The sequence below is a fragment of the Eretmochelys imbricata genome, chromosome 24 (assembly GCF_965152235.1).
Source record: "Eretmochelys imbricata isolate rEreImb1 chromosome 24, rEreImb1.hap1, whole genome shotgun sequence".
Classification (NCBI taxonomy): domain Eukaryota; kingdom Metazoa; phylum Chordata; order Testudines; family Cheloniidae; genus Eretmochelys; species Eretmochelys imbricata.
The window spans coordinates 1,346,867-1,365,245 of record NC_135595.1 but is presented as its reverse complement, the minus strand read 5'-3'; the positions used below and the strand labels follow the sequence as shown (position 1 = coordinate 1,365,245).

At 57.7% G+C, this 18,379-nt stretch overlaps 1 protein-coding gene across 7 annotated transcripts in view; it reads right to left on the bottom strand.

Moving 5' to 3' along the window:
* TPM3 (tropomyosin 3) overlaps window positions 1-17,560 on the bottom strand; it is a 35,290-nt gene extending 17,730 nt beyond the window's left edge. For 3 of the 7 annotated variants that reach the window (XM_077841508.1, XM_077841510.1, XM_077841509.1), the window contains exons 1-2: window positions 17,447-17,560; window positions 15,869-15,994 (exon numbers count right to left, since the gene is read on the bottom strand). In XM_077841508.1, the coding sequence (XP_077697634.1) occupies window positions 15,869-15,994; window positions 17,447-17,560 (240 nt within the window). Of the gene's footprint in view, window positions 1-4,791; window positions 4,975-15,868; window positions 15,995-17,446 lie in introns of those variants that run through there. The other 4 variants (XM_077841512.1, XM_077841514.1, XM_077841513.1 and 1 more) reach the window with 2 other exon arrangements.
* Between the last annotated feature and the right edge of the window lie 819 nt (window positions 17,561-18,379).

Sequence of the window (18,379 nt, the reverse complement as noted above, 5' to 3'; positions counted from 1 at the left end):
CCTTTTATTTGTTTTAAACTGGCTACCCATTAATTTCATTTGGTGGACCCTAGTTCTTATATTATGGGACCTTGATGTGATTGCTTCTTCCTGCCCCTGTTCTAGCAATTCCAGACCAGTGTCCATACCCAGCCCTGCCTTGAATACTGAAGTCCTTGTTATGAACGTACTCAAGAGCACCATGTACTGAACAAGTCAGTTTCTGATTAAGCCAGTATTTGAGCAGGATGGAAAGTCTGGAAGTTTTCCACAGAATTCCCGCACTGGCAGCATCACATGTGATGTCACTTCCATTCTCTCAGAACACTTCAGTTCATGCCAAGTGCCACTTACTTATACCTATGTGCTTATAGCACTGAGTGAGCAAACATGGATGAGCTCTTCCCTCCACTTCCCCTTTATGGTTCAAGATTGAGTCAGAGACGGATAAGACAACCCATCACAGCTCAAGCCCCAAAGCATTTTAAGTCAATGCTGTTTCTGAATGACAAGCTAGTACCACTAGACTCACGAGAGGAGTACAGGAAAATACACCAACTGTCTGTTGGAGAATCCTTCTCACAGCTCCAGTTAATTTACACTGTCAGCATGTTTAGACTTCAAGGGAATCATGTATCTGAGGAGCTGGGAGAAGGCTGTGTTTATGTCAGGGCAAACGGATTCAGGGCCAAGCATGAGACATTACTTTGTTCCCCAGTGTAGATTCTCAGGCCCCTGCTCAAAGAAAGTTTCAGTGAAAGGGCAAAAGGGGTAACCCAGAGAAGCCAATTCATCACTGCACACCAAGAAGTCAGTGAACCAGTAACTGAAATACAAGGAGCACACACAAAACTGCAGTATGACAACATTGGATTAGAACCCACCCTTCCTTCCTCAGAAGTCATTCCTTCTCAAATACTGCTGCTCCTATTCAGGATATCCTGAAGTTGAATCTCCTTAGATAGAGGCAGAAGAGTTTCCCTGGCCAGGTAAGCTGCAGTCCAGAAGGCCACCTGGCTGAGTGATCCATGCCAGCTCCAGTTCAGAGAGAAGAAAGCCAAGGCAAGGTGGAGTTGACAGGCACCATTTTGGAGTAGCAGTTTCCAAATAGTTGTGTACTGAGGTCATGCTGGACTTTATAAAAAACCCAGACAAAGTTTACACAGATGTTCAAATGGGCCCAGACTTTATCCGAGTGCTGCTGTACAGATCCGAGTTTCTAGTACATGCCAGATAAACTGGTGGATTTCTTAGCCAATCACTACAACTTCCTGAGACGAAAGTGACCTACCCTAAATTGCCACAATACCCAACCTGAGTCACTACTGCCTCACGATAACAAGTCAATACAGTGAGCAAAAAGATAATCAGTATTCTAAGTATCACCTGATATTAGTGGGAGTGTTCAGCAAAGCACTGCTGTAGACATGGGCAGCCAGCCTTTCAGCAAGGAACAGCCTGGAATGTGAACATGCAGGGCTAACTACACACCTCTTCAAATAACTACACACCTCTGCAAACAGAGCCTGGGAGACAAAGGAGGAAGGCAAAAGAGGCAGTCTCAGCAAGGGAAGACTGAGAAGGGAAGGTGGGACCAGATCCCTGGGACTAAGTAGGTTCAAAACCTAAAGAAAGTCTTAAAATGCTGCTCTGTAAAAATCTTTACCTCCCCCCACAGGAATCTGTCAAGCCTGTCTTTCTAAAGACCTAGAAACAGAGTAAAAAAATTGGTCTACAATCTGCACATTCCTATTGCTATCTTTGGATGGGGCAAGTCTACCGCATACAGTACTGGAGGGAATACAACTGCTGCTTGTTACACTATTGCGACATGCAAGTTGTATCTGTAGGTCAGCCAAGGGCCATAAGGAGTTTGTGCAGACCTGACCATGCCTGACACTACATGTCTGACCAGAAGCAAGGTAACCAACTGAGGAGAGTTCTGCTGCAGGACCACACCCCTCCAGTAGCTAGTTCCAGTGCAGCTGGAGAAGCTGAACACAGAAGTGATTTAAGTGATACAATGAGGATGATTTAGGGTAATGGCTTTCACTTCGGAGACTGGCACACCCACTCCCTCTGTTTGGTATGAGAGAGGGGCAGAGGGCTTCAAATCTAGTTAGTGAGCTAGGAGTGTTCCAAGAACTGGAGAGATTTTATCAGAAATTTTGCCTAGCCCCACTGGCCAAGCATGGATATTTACAGTTACTTATTCTACTGAAGGAGAATTGGGAGTGTTCCTTGGCATCTTTACTCTAGCTGGAGCATCCTCCAGAAAGTTTTAGCAGCCAGGGCTACTTTACCACCACTTCCCAGCATGTAGGGTATGGCATTGTTCAGCCTGCCAGAGCCCTTCCTCCAAGCTGGCTTCAAACTAGTGCTTCAGTGGAAGAAACAGATTGTATCTTTCTGCACGTACTAAGTTTCCCATGTACGTCTGAGGGTGGGTTAGCATAGCTCTCAGCCTACTTGGCTAGAATCCCACCAGTAAGCTAGATTTTCTTCAGTGGTTCAGGATCCCTTCCCGCACACCATCCTAGGATTTAGGCAGTGATCAGATTTGCTAAATTAGTATCAGCTTCTGCCATATTTAGCATGTATGCCAATGGTCAGAGAGCTCATCGCAAGATGAGCCGGCTTATAAAGGCTACTTCTGGATTTAATATATCCCCTTGTTATCATCATCAAGGCAAGAAAGTTACTAAAAACAGTAAGGCTTTTAATTTAGCTATATGCAAAGCTTACTGAAGTTAAACACCTCCAGGAACCAGGGTATTAAGCCCTGGAAGTTGGCACAACTAGTATTCAAGGCACTGTTCTGATCTGCTAGAGGCTGAACTGGGCTTTACCAGTGACAAATCAATCATTAGCAAAGCCACAATTTCAGCCTGTCAAAGGTTACTGGACCAGCACCACTAGTAAATTACATCTTGAGCACAGACTAGTCTCTACATTTGCTTTCAGGGCATGCTCACAATAAAGCCAAAGGGCGCAGTAACAAAACCAATCTGATGATTGAGTACCATAGGAGATACTGCTTCCATATGCGCTCACATCCTTGAAATATCAAGCCATGATGCTTTCAGCTCTAGAACAAGCCTGGAACTCACAGCGTTGGCCACAGTACAGTAAGTGGCTTCCCATTTTCCAAAGTCAGATCTTTTTCTGACCACAAACCCAGTGCTGGGCTGAGCAGCAGAGTTATTTCTTGAGCTCAAGTTACTGAGTGGCTGCTTCAAGACTGAAAGCCCAAAACATCACCGGTTTCAGAGTAACAGCCGTGTTAGTCTGTATTCGCAAAAAGAAAAGGAGTCCTTGTGGCACCTTAGAGACTAACCAATTTATTTGAGCAAGCAAATGCTCAAATAAATTGGTTAGTCTCTAAGGTGCCACAAGGACTCCTTTTCTTTTTGCGAAACATCACCATGAGCCAGCTGTATACTCAGGGCACTCAGCTTGTAATCTTTACCAAAAATAGGCCTGAAACTCCAAGTCACAGAACTGACAAAGCAGCCTGATGGGTCACCCCAACAGCATCAGACTTCAGCCACATCTAAAACTATTTTGGCATTTTCTTTAACACCCATCAGCATCTTATGTAGGTGCTCAGCCTTCACAATACAGTGATTGTTGCACTAGAAGTGCTTTAGCTCAAATAATGAATTACTTAGTAAGGCAGTTCCTTTTGGCCAATCAGGAGGCTCCCAGAACCTCCAGCGTACAGCAGCAAACCGTAAAATCCACATGTACAGCAGTTACAGGCCTGCTGCCTCACCTCTACACAAGGAGAGCACCAGATGCCACCACACCCAGGCAGGGAAGCAGAGCTCACAACCCACTCACTCCAGCACAGGAGGAGGAAGGGGGATGCCCAGCACTACATGGTGCAAGCAAGCAAGCACACAGCACCAACGTGCCCATCCCCCTCCCAAGCCTCCCTACAAGGGATCCCTCTGGGGCTCTCCCAGCACGTGGGCAGGAGAACACCCACCACATTACCCCCCTCCGCAGGCTCCCGAGCCCGCGAAGAGGCAGGGCCCAGCCACGGCAGAGCAGGCCGCACCCCGTGGAGCACGCGCCCCACACACGGGGAGGGAGCATTTCCTCGGAGCCAAACTTGCGGCCTCATTTCCTGAGCGGGGAACGGAAGAGACGCGGCCCCACCCCCGGCCAGCCCGGCTACGGCCGGTGACCCTCCCCCTCCCGCGGTTCATCCCCACCTAGCCCAGCCCCCACCCCACCAGTGACCCCCCCCCCGGAGCCCAGCCCCCACCGGGCCAGGCTACGCCAGTGACCCCCCCCGCCCCACACACACACCCCGCCGGCCGGTGACCCGCCCCCCACCGAGACCAGCCCCCGCCCCACACACACACCCCGCCGGCCGGTGACCCCCCCCCCCACCACCGAGCCCAGCCCCCGCCCCACACACACTCCCCGCCGGCCGGTGACCCCCCCCCCACCACCACCGAGCCCAGCCCCCGCCCCACACACACTCCCCGCCGGCCGGTGACCCACTCCCCCGCGGTTCATCCCCACCTAGCCCAGCCCCCACTCCGCCGGTAGACACCCCCCCACACAGAGCCCAGCCCCCACCGGGCCAGGCTATGCCAGTGACCCCCCCCCCTCGCCCCACACACACACACACACCCCCCACCGGGCCAGGCTATGCCAGTGACCCCCCCCCCTCGCCCCACACACACACACACACACACACACCCCCCGCCGGCCGGTGACCCCGCCCCCCCACCGAGCCCAGCCCCCGCCCGCCTCACGGGCGCGCGGGGGCTGCGGCCTAGTCCCGGCGCGCGCTACCTGCTCGCGGTTGCGGCGCTCGGCCTCCACCTCGCGCTGCAGGCGGTCCGCCCGCTCCTCCGCGTCGTCCGCCTGCTGCTGCAGCACCTGGATCTTGCGCTTCACCGCCTCGATGGTGGTTACCCCAGCCATGGCTCCGCCGCCGCCTCCCGCTCCGACTGCAGCCCGCTTCCGCCGGCCCCGCCCTGAAATACCGGAACTCGCCCCTCCCCCGCCGGGACGTGACCTCACTTCCGGCCGGGCGCGCGAGGACCCCGCCGGAGTCCGCCGTCCCCGCCCGCTCAGGGGTTGCCATGGTTACGAGGCAGCCGGCAGCTCGTCCCTGCTTCACGCTGCGCGCAGGCCCCACCCCCAAAGCCACAGCGCCCCCCCCCGTTCCCCCTCCCGCCCGCCAGCCCCCCAGTCTGAGTTACACCCCAGAGCCACAGCGCCCCCCAAATCCCCCCAGTCTGAGTTACAGCCCAGAGCCACAGCGCCCCCCCGTTCCCCCCGACCCCCCCAGCCCCCCAGTCTGAGTTACACCCCAGAGCCACAGCGCCCCCCCAAATCCCCCCAGTCTGAGTTACAGCCCAGAGCCACAGCGCCCCCCAAATCCCCCCAGTCTGAGTTACACCCCAGAGCCACAGCGCCCCCCCAAATCCCCCCAGTCTGAGTTACACCCCAGAGCCACAGCGCCCCCCCAAATCCCCCCAGTCTGAGTTACAGCCCAGAGCCACAGCGCCCCCCCGTTCCCCCCGACCCCCCCAGTCTGAGTTACACCCCAGAGCCACAGCGCCCCCCCAAATCCCCCCAGTCTGAGTTACAGCCCAGAGCCACAGCGCCCCCCCGTTCCCCCCGACCCCCCCAGCCCCCCAGTCTGAGTTACACCCCAGAGCCACAGCGCCCCCCCAATCCCCCCAGTCTGAGTTACACCCCAGAGCCACAGCGCCCCCCCAAATCCCCCCAGTCTGAGTTACAGCCCAGAGCCACAGCACCCCCCCGTTCCCCCCGACCCCCCCAGCCCCCCAGTCTGAGTTACACCCCAGAGCCACAGCGCCCCCCCAAATCCCCCCAGTCTGAGTTACAGCCCAGAGCCACAGCGCCCCCCCGTTCCCCCCGACCCCCCCAGCCCCCCAGTCTGAGTTACACCCCAGAGCCACAGCGCCCCCCCAAATCCCCCAGTCTGAGTTACAGCCCAGAGCCACAGAGCCCCCCCGTTCCCCCCGACCCCCCCAGCCCCCCAGTCTGAGTTACACCCCAGAGCCACAGCGCCCCCCCAATCCCCCAGTCTGAGTTACACCCCAGAGCCACAGCGCCCCCCCAAATCCCCCCAGTCTGAGTTACAGCCCAGAGCCACAGCGCCCCCCCGTTCCCCCCGACCCCCCCAGCCCCCCAGTCTGAGTTACACCCCAGAGCCACAGCGCCCCCCCAAATCCCCCCAGTCTGAGTTACAGCCCAGAGCCACAGCGCCCCCCCGTTCCCCCCGACCCCCCCAGCCCCCCAGTCTGAGTTACACCCCAGAGCCACAGCGCCCCCCCAAATCCCCCAGTCTGAGTTACAGCCCAGAGCCACAGCGCCCCCCCAAATCCCCCCAGTCTGAGTTACACCCCAGAGCCACAGCGCCCCCCCGTTCCCCCCGACCCCCCCAGCCCCCCAGTCTGAGTTACACCCCAGAGCCACAGCGCCCCCCAAATCCCCCCAGTCTGAGTTACAGCCCAGAGCCACAGCGCCCCCCCAATCCCCCGAGTCTGAGTTACAGCCCAGAGCCACAGCGCCCCCCCAAATCCCCCAGTCTGAGTTACAGCCCAGAGCCACAGCGCCCCCCGTTCCCCCCGACCCCCCCAGCCCCCCAGTCTGAGTTACACCCCAGAGCCACAGCGCCCCCCCAAATCCCCCAGTCTGAGTTACAGCCCAGAGCCACAGCGCCCCCCCGTTCCCCCCGACCCCCCCAGCCCCCCAGTCTGAGTTACACCCCAGAGCCATAGCGCCCCCCAAATCCCCCCAGTCTGAGTTACACCCCAGAGCCACAGCGCCCCCCCAAATCCCCCCAGTCTGAGTTACAGCCCAGAGCCACAGCGCCCCCAAAATCCCCCCAGTCTGAGTTACAGCCCAGAGCCACAGCACCCCCCCGTTCCCCCTGACCCCCCCAGCCCCCCAGTCTGAGTTACACCCCAGAGCCACAGTGCCCCCCCAAATCCCCCCAGTCTGAGTTACACCCCAGAGCCACAGCGCCCCCCAAATCCCCCCAGTCTGAGTTACAGCCCAGAGCCACAGCACCCCCCCGTTCCCCCTGACCCCCCCAGACCCCCAGTCTGAGTTACAGCCCAGAGCCACAGCGCCCCCCAAATCCCCCCAGTCTGAGTTACAGCCCAGAGCCACAGCGCCCCCCAAATCCCCCCAGTCTGAGTTACAGCCCAGAGCCACAGCGCCCCCCCGTTCTCCCCGACCCCCCCAGCCCCCCAGTCTGAGTTACACCCCAGAGCCACAGCGCCCCCCCAAATCCCCCCAGTCTGAGTTACAGCCCAGAGCCACAGCGCCCCCCAAATCCCCCCAGTCTGAGTTACAGCCCAGAGCCACAGCACCCCCCCGTTCCCCCTGACCCCCCCAGCCCCCCAGTCTGAGTTACACCCCAGAGCCATAGCGCCCCCCAAATCCCCCCAGTCTGAGTTACAGCCCAGAGCCACAGCACCCCCCAAATCTCCCCAGTCTGAGTTACAGCCCAGAGCCACAGCGCCCCCCAAATCCCCCCAGTCTGAGTTACACCCCAGAGCCACAGCGCCCCCCAAATCCCCCCAGTCTGAGTTACAGCCCAGAGCCACAGCACCCCCCCGTTCCCCCTGACCCCCCCAGACCCCCAGTCTGAGTTACAGCCCAGAGCCACAGCGCCCCCCCAAATCCCCCCAGTCTGAGTTACACCCCAGAGCCACAGCGCCCCCCAAATCCCCCCAGTCTGAGTTACAGCCCAGAGCCACAGCGCCCCCCCAAATCCCCCGAGTCTGAGTTACAGCCCAGAGCCACAGCGCCCCCCCAAATCCCCCCAGTCTGAGTTACAGCCCAGAGCCACAGCACCCCCCAAATCTCCCCAGTCTGAGTTACAGCCCAGAGCCACAGCGCCCCCCAAATCCCCCCAGTCTGAGTTACAGCCCAGAGCCACAGCGCCCCCCCAAATCCCCCGAGTCTGAGTTACAGCCCAGAGCCACAGCGCCCCCCCAAATCCCCCAGTCTGAGTTACAGCCCAGAGACACAGCGCCCCCCCGTTCCCCCCGACCCCCCCAGCCCCCCAGTCTGAGTTACAGCCCAGAGCCACAGCACCCCCCAAATCCCCCCAGTCTGAGTTACAGCCCACAGCCACAGCGCCCCCCAAATCCCCCCAGTCTGAGTTACAGCCCAGAGCCACAGCACCCCCCCGTTCCCCCGACCCCCCCCAGCCCCCCAGTCTGAGTTACACACCAGAGCCACAGCGCCCCCCAAATCCCCCCAGTCTGAGTTACAGCCCAGAGCCACAGCGCCCCCCCGTTCCCCCGACCCCCCCAGCCCCCCAGTCTGAGTTACAGCCCAAAGCCACAGTGCCCCCCCAGCCCCCCTGCTCCCCCCGACCCCCCGGCCCCCCAATCTGAGTTACACCCCAGAGCCACAGTGCCCCCCCAAATCCCCCCAGTCTGAGTTACACCCCAGAGCCACAACACCCCTCCAAATCCCTCTGACCCCCCTAGCCCCCCAGGTCCGAACCCCAGTCTGAGTTACACCCCAAAGTAACAACAGCACCCCAGTGGGTTACACCCCCTACACCTCAAAGCCGCACCCTGAAATCACCACCCCCTGGACCCCAACGTCTGAGGTGCTCTCCCCCCGACTCTAAGACGAGCCCCAGAACAACCCGAAAGGCACAAACGCTTATGAGCGTAAAGGTCAGAATCCCTGCTAAGGCCCCGAAAGCCACAAACACCCCAAAGTCCCAGTGTCACAACCTTCCCACAACCCCCCAAATCCCAGCCACCCCTTGTAGGTCAGAAAGCTCTACTGATAATAGACCTAGGACCCGCAAACTCTGCACACTGGCAAGCTGCAAACAACAGTCACCCCTGCACACCTGTGGGCTGCCACCTGTCCAGGTTTTTGCCAGGATCCTCCCCTTTTTTAGGGAGCTGTCCTGAGAAATCCCAAGCTGCCAGCTGGCCAATGTTATGGGCTTAGGATCATCCTGTACGTCCACGTTTTTTGTATCTCAAACGTGGCAGCCCTAAGCCCAGGAGTCACCAGTCCATCCCCACAGGCCCCAAGCCCAGGAGACCATATACATATATGGGCATGAAGACTATAATTCATGATCTTCACCTCCCAGAACAACAGCACAAGCCTTCGCGGGTGCAGCTAGACATTCCACTCAGCTGAGATCACCCAGCACATGGCTCCCTCCTTTCCCATTTCCCCCCAGCATGACAGCATTGCTCAGGCTCTGGCCAGCATTTTGTCCAGGTTACTTGAAAAGTAACTGGGTTAATACTCACTAGCACATTTTTCATTTTGAAATATCTTTAGCTTTAAGGAGAGGTGTCTGATCAGCCTCCTGGAAATCAACTGCCTTTATTCTGGGCCTCTGCCCCTGACCTAGAAGGACCCCCCGCCCCAGCCCAGATTTTCTGCTTGGCACAGTAGAGAGCAGGCCTTTCAGGGAATGAGTTACAGCTCCCTGACACTGCCCATCCCGACCACTAGGTGTAGGTTACAGCACCCTTGGGGTTGCACTAAACTGTGCCAGATGACTGTGATCCCCAAAGGACCATATGCCAGCTGGGGATAACTGAAGTGCATTGTACACTCCCCTGTCTGCCCTTCTCTGTCCCCGATGTGCCCCCTATGCTAGGGGCAGTGGGGAAGGAAGAATAGAGATTACAAGCAGGCAGGCAGCAAAATAGGTGCTTAGCAAGGTAAAGAATCTGTCCCCCTTCTTCACAGGGTGAGAAGAAAGTTTATACTCCTTGACCCATTCAGCCCTTGGCCTCTTTCGGAGGCTGCCAACCTGTGTGGCAGTTAGCGCTGTCTGTGACGACAGGGGAAATATGTCCACTGAGAAACGGGCTGAGGTGCCCACTTCATTTCACCCAGGCTGCTGAGCAGCCGTTACATTGGGACTGAGTTATGAGCCCAGCTCCCAGCGTTGTACAGCAAGTCTCATGCTGTTTGGTGTTTTCCATAAAGCCCCGACTCCCAGCGTCATGTGATTAGCTTGGACTCTCCGCTGTCATAGTTTCTAGCCCTCAGATTTGGAGAAGAGTTTGTAAATGTGAATCCCGCAGCCAGACTCTAATCTGAAGGCAAATAGAAAGAGCTCGGAAGAGATCACTTTCCCTGTCCCATGGCTTTTACGCCACCCTTCTGATTTTTGAGGCTTGATTCATTATTTTTAAATACTTGGTGTTGGCAAGATTCCCAGCAGCTCAGTGAAGCTCTGACAACTTACACTAGCTGAGAATCTGACCAGGGTCACTTAGGACCTGGGCTGCATGGAAGGCTCCAAAGCACATAGACACTCCCTTGAGCCAGTTTCTTCCCCTTCAACGGTTACATTTTTTTACAGTAACTCACTGCTACCCCTGGGTCCTGTGCTTTAAAGTGCTGCAGGGGTTTCCCCATAGACATACCTGGAAGCCCACTAGTTTTAGCTAGAACTGAATACTCCCCCCACACCTCTAGCCCTGTGTGCTAGGCGATGCAGGACGCTTTAAACAGCTTTCCTGTGTTGTGAATTTGGCAGAGTCCCAGGAGAGATTGCTGATTTGCTGCTTATTTTCAGCCTAACTGAAGTTCCCTTTTGTTTTTACTCATGATGATAACCCCTGTTTCGCACAGTTTGCACTATTGCACCGTGGAGCTTTACAACAGAAACACAATTTGCACTTCAGCTCCAGCCAGTCTGCGACTGCAGCTGCTGCCTGATTGCTGCTAGCAAAGGACCCGCACACCATTTCCCTGGCACTATTTCTCTTCCCCTGACAGTGCGCTGTGACCGTCCCATGACGGCGCATGCTGTAGCCTGCCCACATGTGTGTGGAAGCTTTGGCACAGGTTCAAGAAGCCATGTCCGACCAGGCTGCGGCCAGAGCAGCCACCGTTCAGACATGCTTGCCACACGCAGTGTCAGGCTGGGAAGCGTGAAATACACTCGACTCCCCAGCCAAGACCTGCCCACACAAAGCTGCACTGGTGTAATTTCACAACGATGTAGTTATCTGCGCATGGACTGTCTTAAATCGACTACAACCCAGCGGGTATTGGTTCAGCTCGCACTGGGAAATGTACAGGTGCAAGTAAAGCCACTAGAACCACTTTTAAACCGATATAGGTGTGTCCACACAGAGGTTTAACTATACTGGTTTTCAATCTGATTTAAATTAAACCAGTGCAACTTCAGTGCCTGTGTAGATAGACTCTAGGGAAAGTGCCCTTTTTCTGCTGGGTAAAACTGACAGGCAGTTTTGCCTTACCTGTACTTTGCATTGTCCAGGTCCTGAGCTCTTTACTTCATCCATACTCAGAGAAAATCCCTCCTGACTCAATGGAGAGATCTGCCTGTGTAAGGATGCCCAGATTTGAATTTACTGTGCATGGTGAGACCAAGCCCCAGAGGACCTGGAGAGCCCAGAAAACTATAGCAAGAGGGGACTGGAAAGTGGGGCTGGGGGAAAGTGGAAGGAAAGAGGGCAAGATGGAGAGGAAAGAAAACCCCAGAACCCACTGACAAAAGAGGCCTTGTCTTTATTGCTTAAGGCACCGATTCAGAAAGGTCCTTAAGCATGAGCCAAACTTTAAGCACGGACGGAGTACACTGGGATTACTCGCATCCTTAAGTACCTTGCTGACTTGGGGCCTAAAGGAGGAAGCCCTGAGCAAAGCCACAGAGGTTGAAGAAACATCCCCAGCCTGGCCGCAGCTGGTGTGGAGCCAAAGTGTTCCTGTTTGCACGCCCATTGCACCAGCGCTATGGCTCTGCAGCCTGCCCCTCCCCAAGGGCTTTAACAACCATCTAGGCTGCTCTTTAATAACTGGCTCTCCAGGCTGGGGGGCTCTGAGATCACCCTGCCTTCTTTGTCCCATATCTCCCTGCAGTGCCTGATTGACCAGCAGGGCTCTGCACTGAAAGGTGCATATTCCTAACTCTCACTGCCTGGGGAACCCAGCTGCACCTCCGGGCTGAGGAACTATCAGGGGACTCGTTTCTGGTTCCCAGCGGCAGGGGACCCCTTCTCCTCCTGGTTTCAACTCAGGCATTCTCCCATGAGTCATCACGTTCCCACCATGGCCGGGGGGCAGGGGAGAGTGAAAGGTGGTGAAAGCTCCTTCATCCCTCAAATCTCTGTGGAGGATGAATCTGAATAGCTCATCCCCTTCTAATTCCATGCAGCAGCTGCATGGGACTCTGATGGCCCTTAGCCCCATGACTGATGGGAGGACGACAGCACTGAGCGAAACCCTATGCCGCTTGTGCCATTGTTTTCCTGGAAACCGCCGACAACAATTGCAGCGCTCTGCAGTTGTCGAGAGGGCCGCAGAGCTTCCACCCTACCCCAGCCCAGGCCAACAATGGCTTTTCTGTTTCCACGGGACCGAGCTCCTTCCACAGCACAGGGGATACAAGGATTCCTAAGGTCATGGAGAGGCTGTAGCTGGCCTGGATCCCGGGCACAGGTCTCAGAGCCATATAGCCCACATCTGTCCCCCGTTGTCTTGGCTTTCAAATACAGGTTCTCTCTCTACCCCCGTCAACGGCAACAGCATTCTCAGTGCCACTTCCTCACACCACGGCTGTGCAGGAGCCTTCTCCTCTGCAGCTCCGCTCACCTGGGAGCTGCCTCCCTGCATCCCCCCAGCCCATCAACTCTGCCCCTGGAAACACGCCGCTCCCCACCCTGCTGTCCTCCGGCCTGGCACCGTTTCCTCTCTAACTCCCCAGCCTGGGTTGCCTGGAAGCTGCTCCTCCAAAGGGAGCTGTATTAGGCTTGCAAGGGAGCAGAAGGGAGTGAGTCTAGCCCCTGATGATGATCTGGATCCCAGCACTGGATGTGGCCATGACCATAGGCCCAGATTCACTCCTAAGCCAGCCCTCGGAGCAGGAGTTCAATGGAGGGGGTTGCACCTCCTCTACTCAGGAGCTGCTGGAGCCTGGTTCCAACAGCCCCTATGCCTAGACTTGCAGTGGCCGAGTCTCTCTGGGGCACAGGACCATCCAAACCACTGCCTTTCCCGCCATGGACACGCCCTCGATCTTCCCCTGTCCTGCCCCAGAATCCCTTGCACCTGGGCCTCCTGCCCAGGGGATGCAGACTGGGCCGTGCTTCCTGCCCAGGGCCTTTTGCTCTGGCACTATTTCCTGGGAGGCTCTTTCCCCCCCTTTGCATCCATGTCCAGGGCGTGGAGCAACAGGAGCAAGTTTCTGCTCTGCTTTCCTGGCTGCTCTGTGACAGCGGTGAGATGGGCACACACCACGGCAGGCTGCACAGCTCTGATCCCTGCCTAAGAGGCTGCCTAGCAGCAGGGGCCGGAAGAACCCAGCAGCTGAAAATATCCTTATCTCTCCCTGTTGCTCGTTGTGCGGTCAGTGACTCCACATTGCACATCTCTGCAGCTGCTTTCCCTGCCATGCCGCAGGGCTGCCCTGGGCACCACTGACCAGCACAGGGAGCCGGGGACGCCCCTTCCTGCGGCTGATTTTGACTGTGCACTGCACCACCACGCTCTCACACACACAGGTACACCCACTTCCTCTGTGTGTGCACACTGCACAGCCCTGTGCACACCTTGCACGCTGCACAGCCTCTCACACCCTGTGCACACCCACTCACTCCGTGTGCACACCGTGTGTGCCGCACACCCGCTGCCAAGTTGGCACGGCAGAGTCTCTTCAAAAGGGGTTTTCCTGCTGGTGAGAGGTGCCCTAGCGGAGGCCCCTTTATCCACAGGAGAAGGGCACCCTGGGTGCAGGGCGAGCTTCCCCACACCCAGGCTCCCACCTTCCACCTCTAGTGGTGAGAGGGTAGTTCAGGCTCCGAGCCCCACCCAATCCTTGGCCTCTGTTGAGACCCACAAAAAGAGGCTCGGGTAGGACGCTGGCCACTCGTTCTCAGTTCTCTGGTGACGATTTGTGCTCGAGGGCTGGGGATAAGCACCCTTATTCCCAGAGCCAGACAGCCCAGCCTCCGGGCAGGAGCGACCGTCAGGGCTAAGGAGAAAATCCCGGGTAGGATGTCATCTCTGTGCCGTCAGCCTTCCCTGCCGTCTGTCCCCTCTCTGATTATCACCTTCACGTGCTTTAATTGAGCAGAGACCAGCGGAGCGAGAGCGTAAAGCACCCTGCACGCACACCCAGACACGCACGGGCCCATAAGTGCCCACACAGACACATGCACATACATGGCTGTCCGCACGCAGCCTCACACACACACAGCCATTCGCTGCTGCTCCTGCCCCTTCTCTTCGCTCTCCCTCTCCCCTGGGGCGTCCCATCTCCAGTCCTCTCACCTCTAGAGCCTTCCTCACTCTGTTGCTGGGCATGAACCCAAGCCCAAGATCCCCAGGTGCGAGCCCTCAGGTGACTGCATGGGCTCTATCTCGGGTGGCTGAGGCCTGGCCTACCCTGGGGCTTGCTCCAGTTCCAGCCCTGGTACAGCTGCCTGGGCACAGATCCCTGGTGTGGACAAGATAAAACCCGTTTAGAGCAAGATCTGCACTGGGTTTCCCGGAGGGGTCAGCTCCACTGGTGTAAGCAGCAGCTGGATCACAGCTGAAGCTCCCAGTGCGGGCAAGGCCTTTAACGGGAGAAGGTGACTTCCTCTCGCTCCATCCCAGGGTGGTGGTGGGTGGGGGCAGTACAGAGGCCACGGGTAAAATCCCATCTGCATGAACAAAGCAGCCCAAAGCAGCATCCTGCTTCCTGTGAGCATGCCAGGCCCCGGAGGGGCAGCGCTGAGCGAGCTCGTCTCATGTGTCAGCCTGAAACCCAAGCTCTGCCTGAATAGACAGGTATGTGGGCAGCCTATTAATACCCCTGCGTAAGCCTGGCGCTTGCATGCCGCTGACGCACAGACCCAGTGACATGTTTTTGTCAGGCCGTGTGCCCAGGTCCCTTTGTGAGGGCAGCACCTGGCTCCTGCCTGGGGAAATCCTTGGATGGCATCAAGCTCTTGTAGCAGTTCTTATGTGCCCCCCCCACCCCAGCCTTCAGCATATTATGGGGAAGGGAGACACAGCTAGAGTGCCCCTGTGCCCCTCTGAGCTCTGGCTACCAGAACGGCCCCTCAGCAGCTGGGTGTTAGATAGAGAAGCCCTGAGGCTGCTCTAAGTTATGCTAGGTAAACTAGATAAATTCATGGAGGATAGGTCCATCAATGGCTATTAGCCAGGATGGGCAGGAATGGTGTCCCTAGCCTCTGTTTGCCAGAGGCTGGGAATGGGTGGCAGGGATAGATCACTTGATGATGACCTGTTCTGTTCATTCCCTCTGGGGCACCTGGTATTGGCCACTGTTGGAAGACAGGACACTGGGCTAGATGGACCATTGGTCTGACCCAGTAGGGCCCTTCTTATGTTCTTAGGGACCAACGTGGTCCCAGCCACCCCCAGGACTGGGGAGCATACAGGTGGAATAATGCCACCTTTGGCCTTCTCACTTCAGCCCTCTGATGAGCACAGCTCAGCCAGCTGGGAGGCTCCAGCCCAGTGACCGCAGTGGTGTAAGAGAGCCGGATCTGACCTCTGGTGCCCAGCCCGGGGGCTCCCTCTCACCCCAGACAGCTGCTTGCTGAGGCAGGGGCTCCGGCACCGCTTTGGTTGATGCTGGTTCGTTTCTTCTCTAAAGAAGCAGGAGCCGACGGTAAAGCAGGATGGCTGGACAGAGCCCAAGCCCGGGCTGTGGGAGGTACGGTTTGCTCTCCATGACAGCAGTTCTGCTGTGTGTGTGTGTGTGTGACCTGTTCCTGGGTGTGGCTGTGTATGTGTTATGCAGACATGTGTGTCACCATGCGTGTGTGTGTCACTGTGCGCGTGTGTGTCATTGTGCGTGTGCTCCCAGGCAGGTGGTGGGGCCTGGCACTGCCATACGTACATCTGCTGCCTTCTTCTCAGCCAGCTCCAGCTTCTCCTGGGCATCTTTCAGGGCCTCTGAGTATTTGTCCAGCTCGTCCTCCGTCCCCTTCAGCTTCTTCTGCATGGCCGCCAGCTCATCCTCCAGCTGCCAATGGCAAGAGGTGTCACTTACGGCTGGCACCTGGGAGCTGCTGCCCACCCAGCCACCCCATCTGTGCCCTCCGGGACGCTGAGCACCCCTAGCTGGGATCCCCCCTGGCTTGCCCAGTTTATGCCCAGCGCTGGCCTTAGGCACAAGCAGACACTGCCTCTCATCTCCTCCCCCATGATCCGGATCTGCAATTCATGGGCAGTGGGATGAGTGGGGACGGGAGTCGGTTCTACATGGGCACGAAGAGCCTGACTCAGCTCACAGAGGCCAGTGGGGCTCCATTGACCTGGGTGCAGCCGCTCCTGGTTTGTAGCAGGGCAAGCGAGGGGAGAATCATGCCCCAAGTGGAAAGTTTCTTCTGCCCGGTGAGTGGGGAGCTACACGGGGCCCCAGTTTAATGGCTCCTGCAGAGCTGCCCTCCTGAGTCATCTCCCTGGTGCGCTGTGGCAGGATGTCAGAGCCCAGGTTCTGCTAAACCCCAGCATGGCACAAACCCACCTCCCATCCCTCCAGCTGTGACTCTGGACTCCGCAGCGGAGCTGCTGCTGCATCGCTTCCGGGGGAAAGGCAGGGCTGAGCTGGGCGGTGCGTGAAAGGAGGGAAGCTGCCCTTGTGGAACTGGAGCAGGATTCAGCACTGGGCACACGTTTGTGTTTGTGTGACCCACAAGCGATGGGGGTGGGTTTGTGAGTGTGGTATTTAGGGGGCACACAATCCATGGGGTGGGTGTGCTCAGGACACACAATCTGTGTGTGTGTACGCTGTATATTGGGCACAGAAGCCGTACCGTGCGTCTGGGTGCGGTACACAGCCACCTACCACATTCTCCCCCAGGTATGCAGCTCTACGTTGTGAGTGACCCCCTGGACTCCAGCACCGTGCATGGCCGTGCATGGACCTGTGCGTGTTTGCCAGGCTGGCGGTGTGTGTCATGGGTATGGATTAGTGTGTCTGGAGCAGCGTCTGCGTGTGCCCAGGCATCCGGGAGATGACGGGCATTCCCAGTTTGTGGACCTGTCCCCTCCCAGATCTGCTGCACCCCCCGGGGCTCATGGCAGCATCACTTGTACCCACAGACTTGACTCCAGCGTGTCTGTGCCCAGGGCTGGAGGAGCCGAAGGCAGGTCCCGCTCCGCACTCCTGAGGGACGCTGACACGCAGCACTCCTCCTGCTCCGGGGGATATGGGACGAGCCCCATCCCCGGCGGAGCAATAGGAGCCTCCCCAGCCTTCGAGTGAGTCTCCCCGAGGGGGAGCCACTGGGCTCCTGGGGGCAGCTGCCTTTCCCTGGGGTAAGTGCCACTCTTGCCACGAGGGGGGCGAGGGGCTACTAGGTCTCTGGCCAGGGCAGGAGTCCACGCAGGGAGCCAAGGCAGGAGTCCGGGACAGGGAGCCAACCCCGGGGAGAGGGGTGGGTTAGGGACAGTGCCGGCCTCTCTTTCCCACCTGTTTGCTCCTCTCCTCTGCCTGCTTCTGCTCAGCCTCTGCCTGCTCAGCCCGGTCCAAGGCGTTCTCCTTGTCCAGCTTCAGCATCTGCATCTTCTTCTTGATGGCCTCCATCTTCACCTGCGGGGCTGGGGCACCTCTGGCTGGGAGGGACGAGCAGCAATGTGGGATGCGTCGGGCTGGGGCTGCCGAGTGTCTGGCCCCCTCCCTGGCCGAGGGTTTTATCAATACGCCCCTGACAGGTGGCTCGGGGCCTTTGCCTTTCTTGGGCTGAGCCGCCTCCTCTCACTCCCGAAATGTCTGTCCACAGGGCCCCATTGTCTCCGCGCCCGCCTGGGGAGCGTGGGGGGTGGGGGGATGCCTGCTCAGTGACTTCATGGACAGGGCCATATTTGGGCCCCCGTGGGACAGCTGGGAGATGGTTATAAAAAGCACAGGCAGCTTGGTGGGCTAGGGGTGATGGGGGGAGATCCCCTGCTCTTCTGAGAGTCACAGATCCCAAGGCCAGAGGCTAGCCCAGGCCAGAGACCTGCCCCCCTCTCCCCCCCCAAACTCCAAGGGCAAATCTTCAGAAAACAGACAATCCGGAGTCCAAACGCAGCCATGATGGAGAATCCCCCCAGCCCCCTGCCTTGGGACATTGTTCCCGGGGATAACGCCCTTCACTGGCGCTGTCCGACATTAACACCTTGGGTCCAGGGTCAACTCCCAGCCCTGGGATTGTGTCAGACCTTCGGCAGGTAGACTGAAGGGCGAGACATCACTGATCTGTTCCCCGTATTGGTTCTTGGTGTCAGGTGAGCGCATGGTCTCCTCCCCAGGGAGAGCTGCTGGGTGAATACGGACCTTTCTGGCCCTCTCTCCAGGCAGCAGTCTGAACAGAAGACTGGGAGCCAGGACTCCCAGCTGCAATTCCCAGCTCTGGGAGGGGAG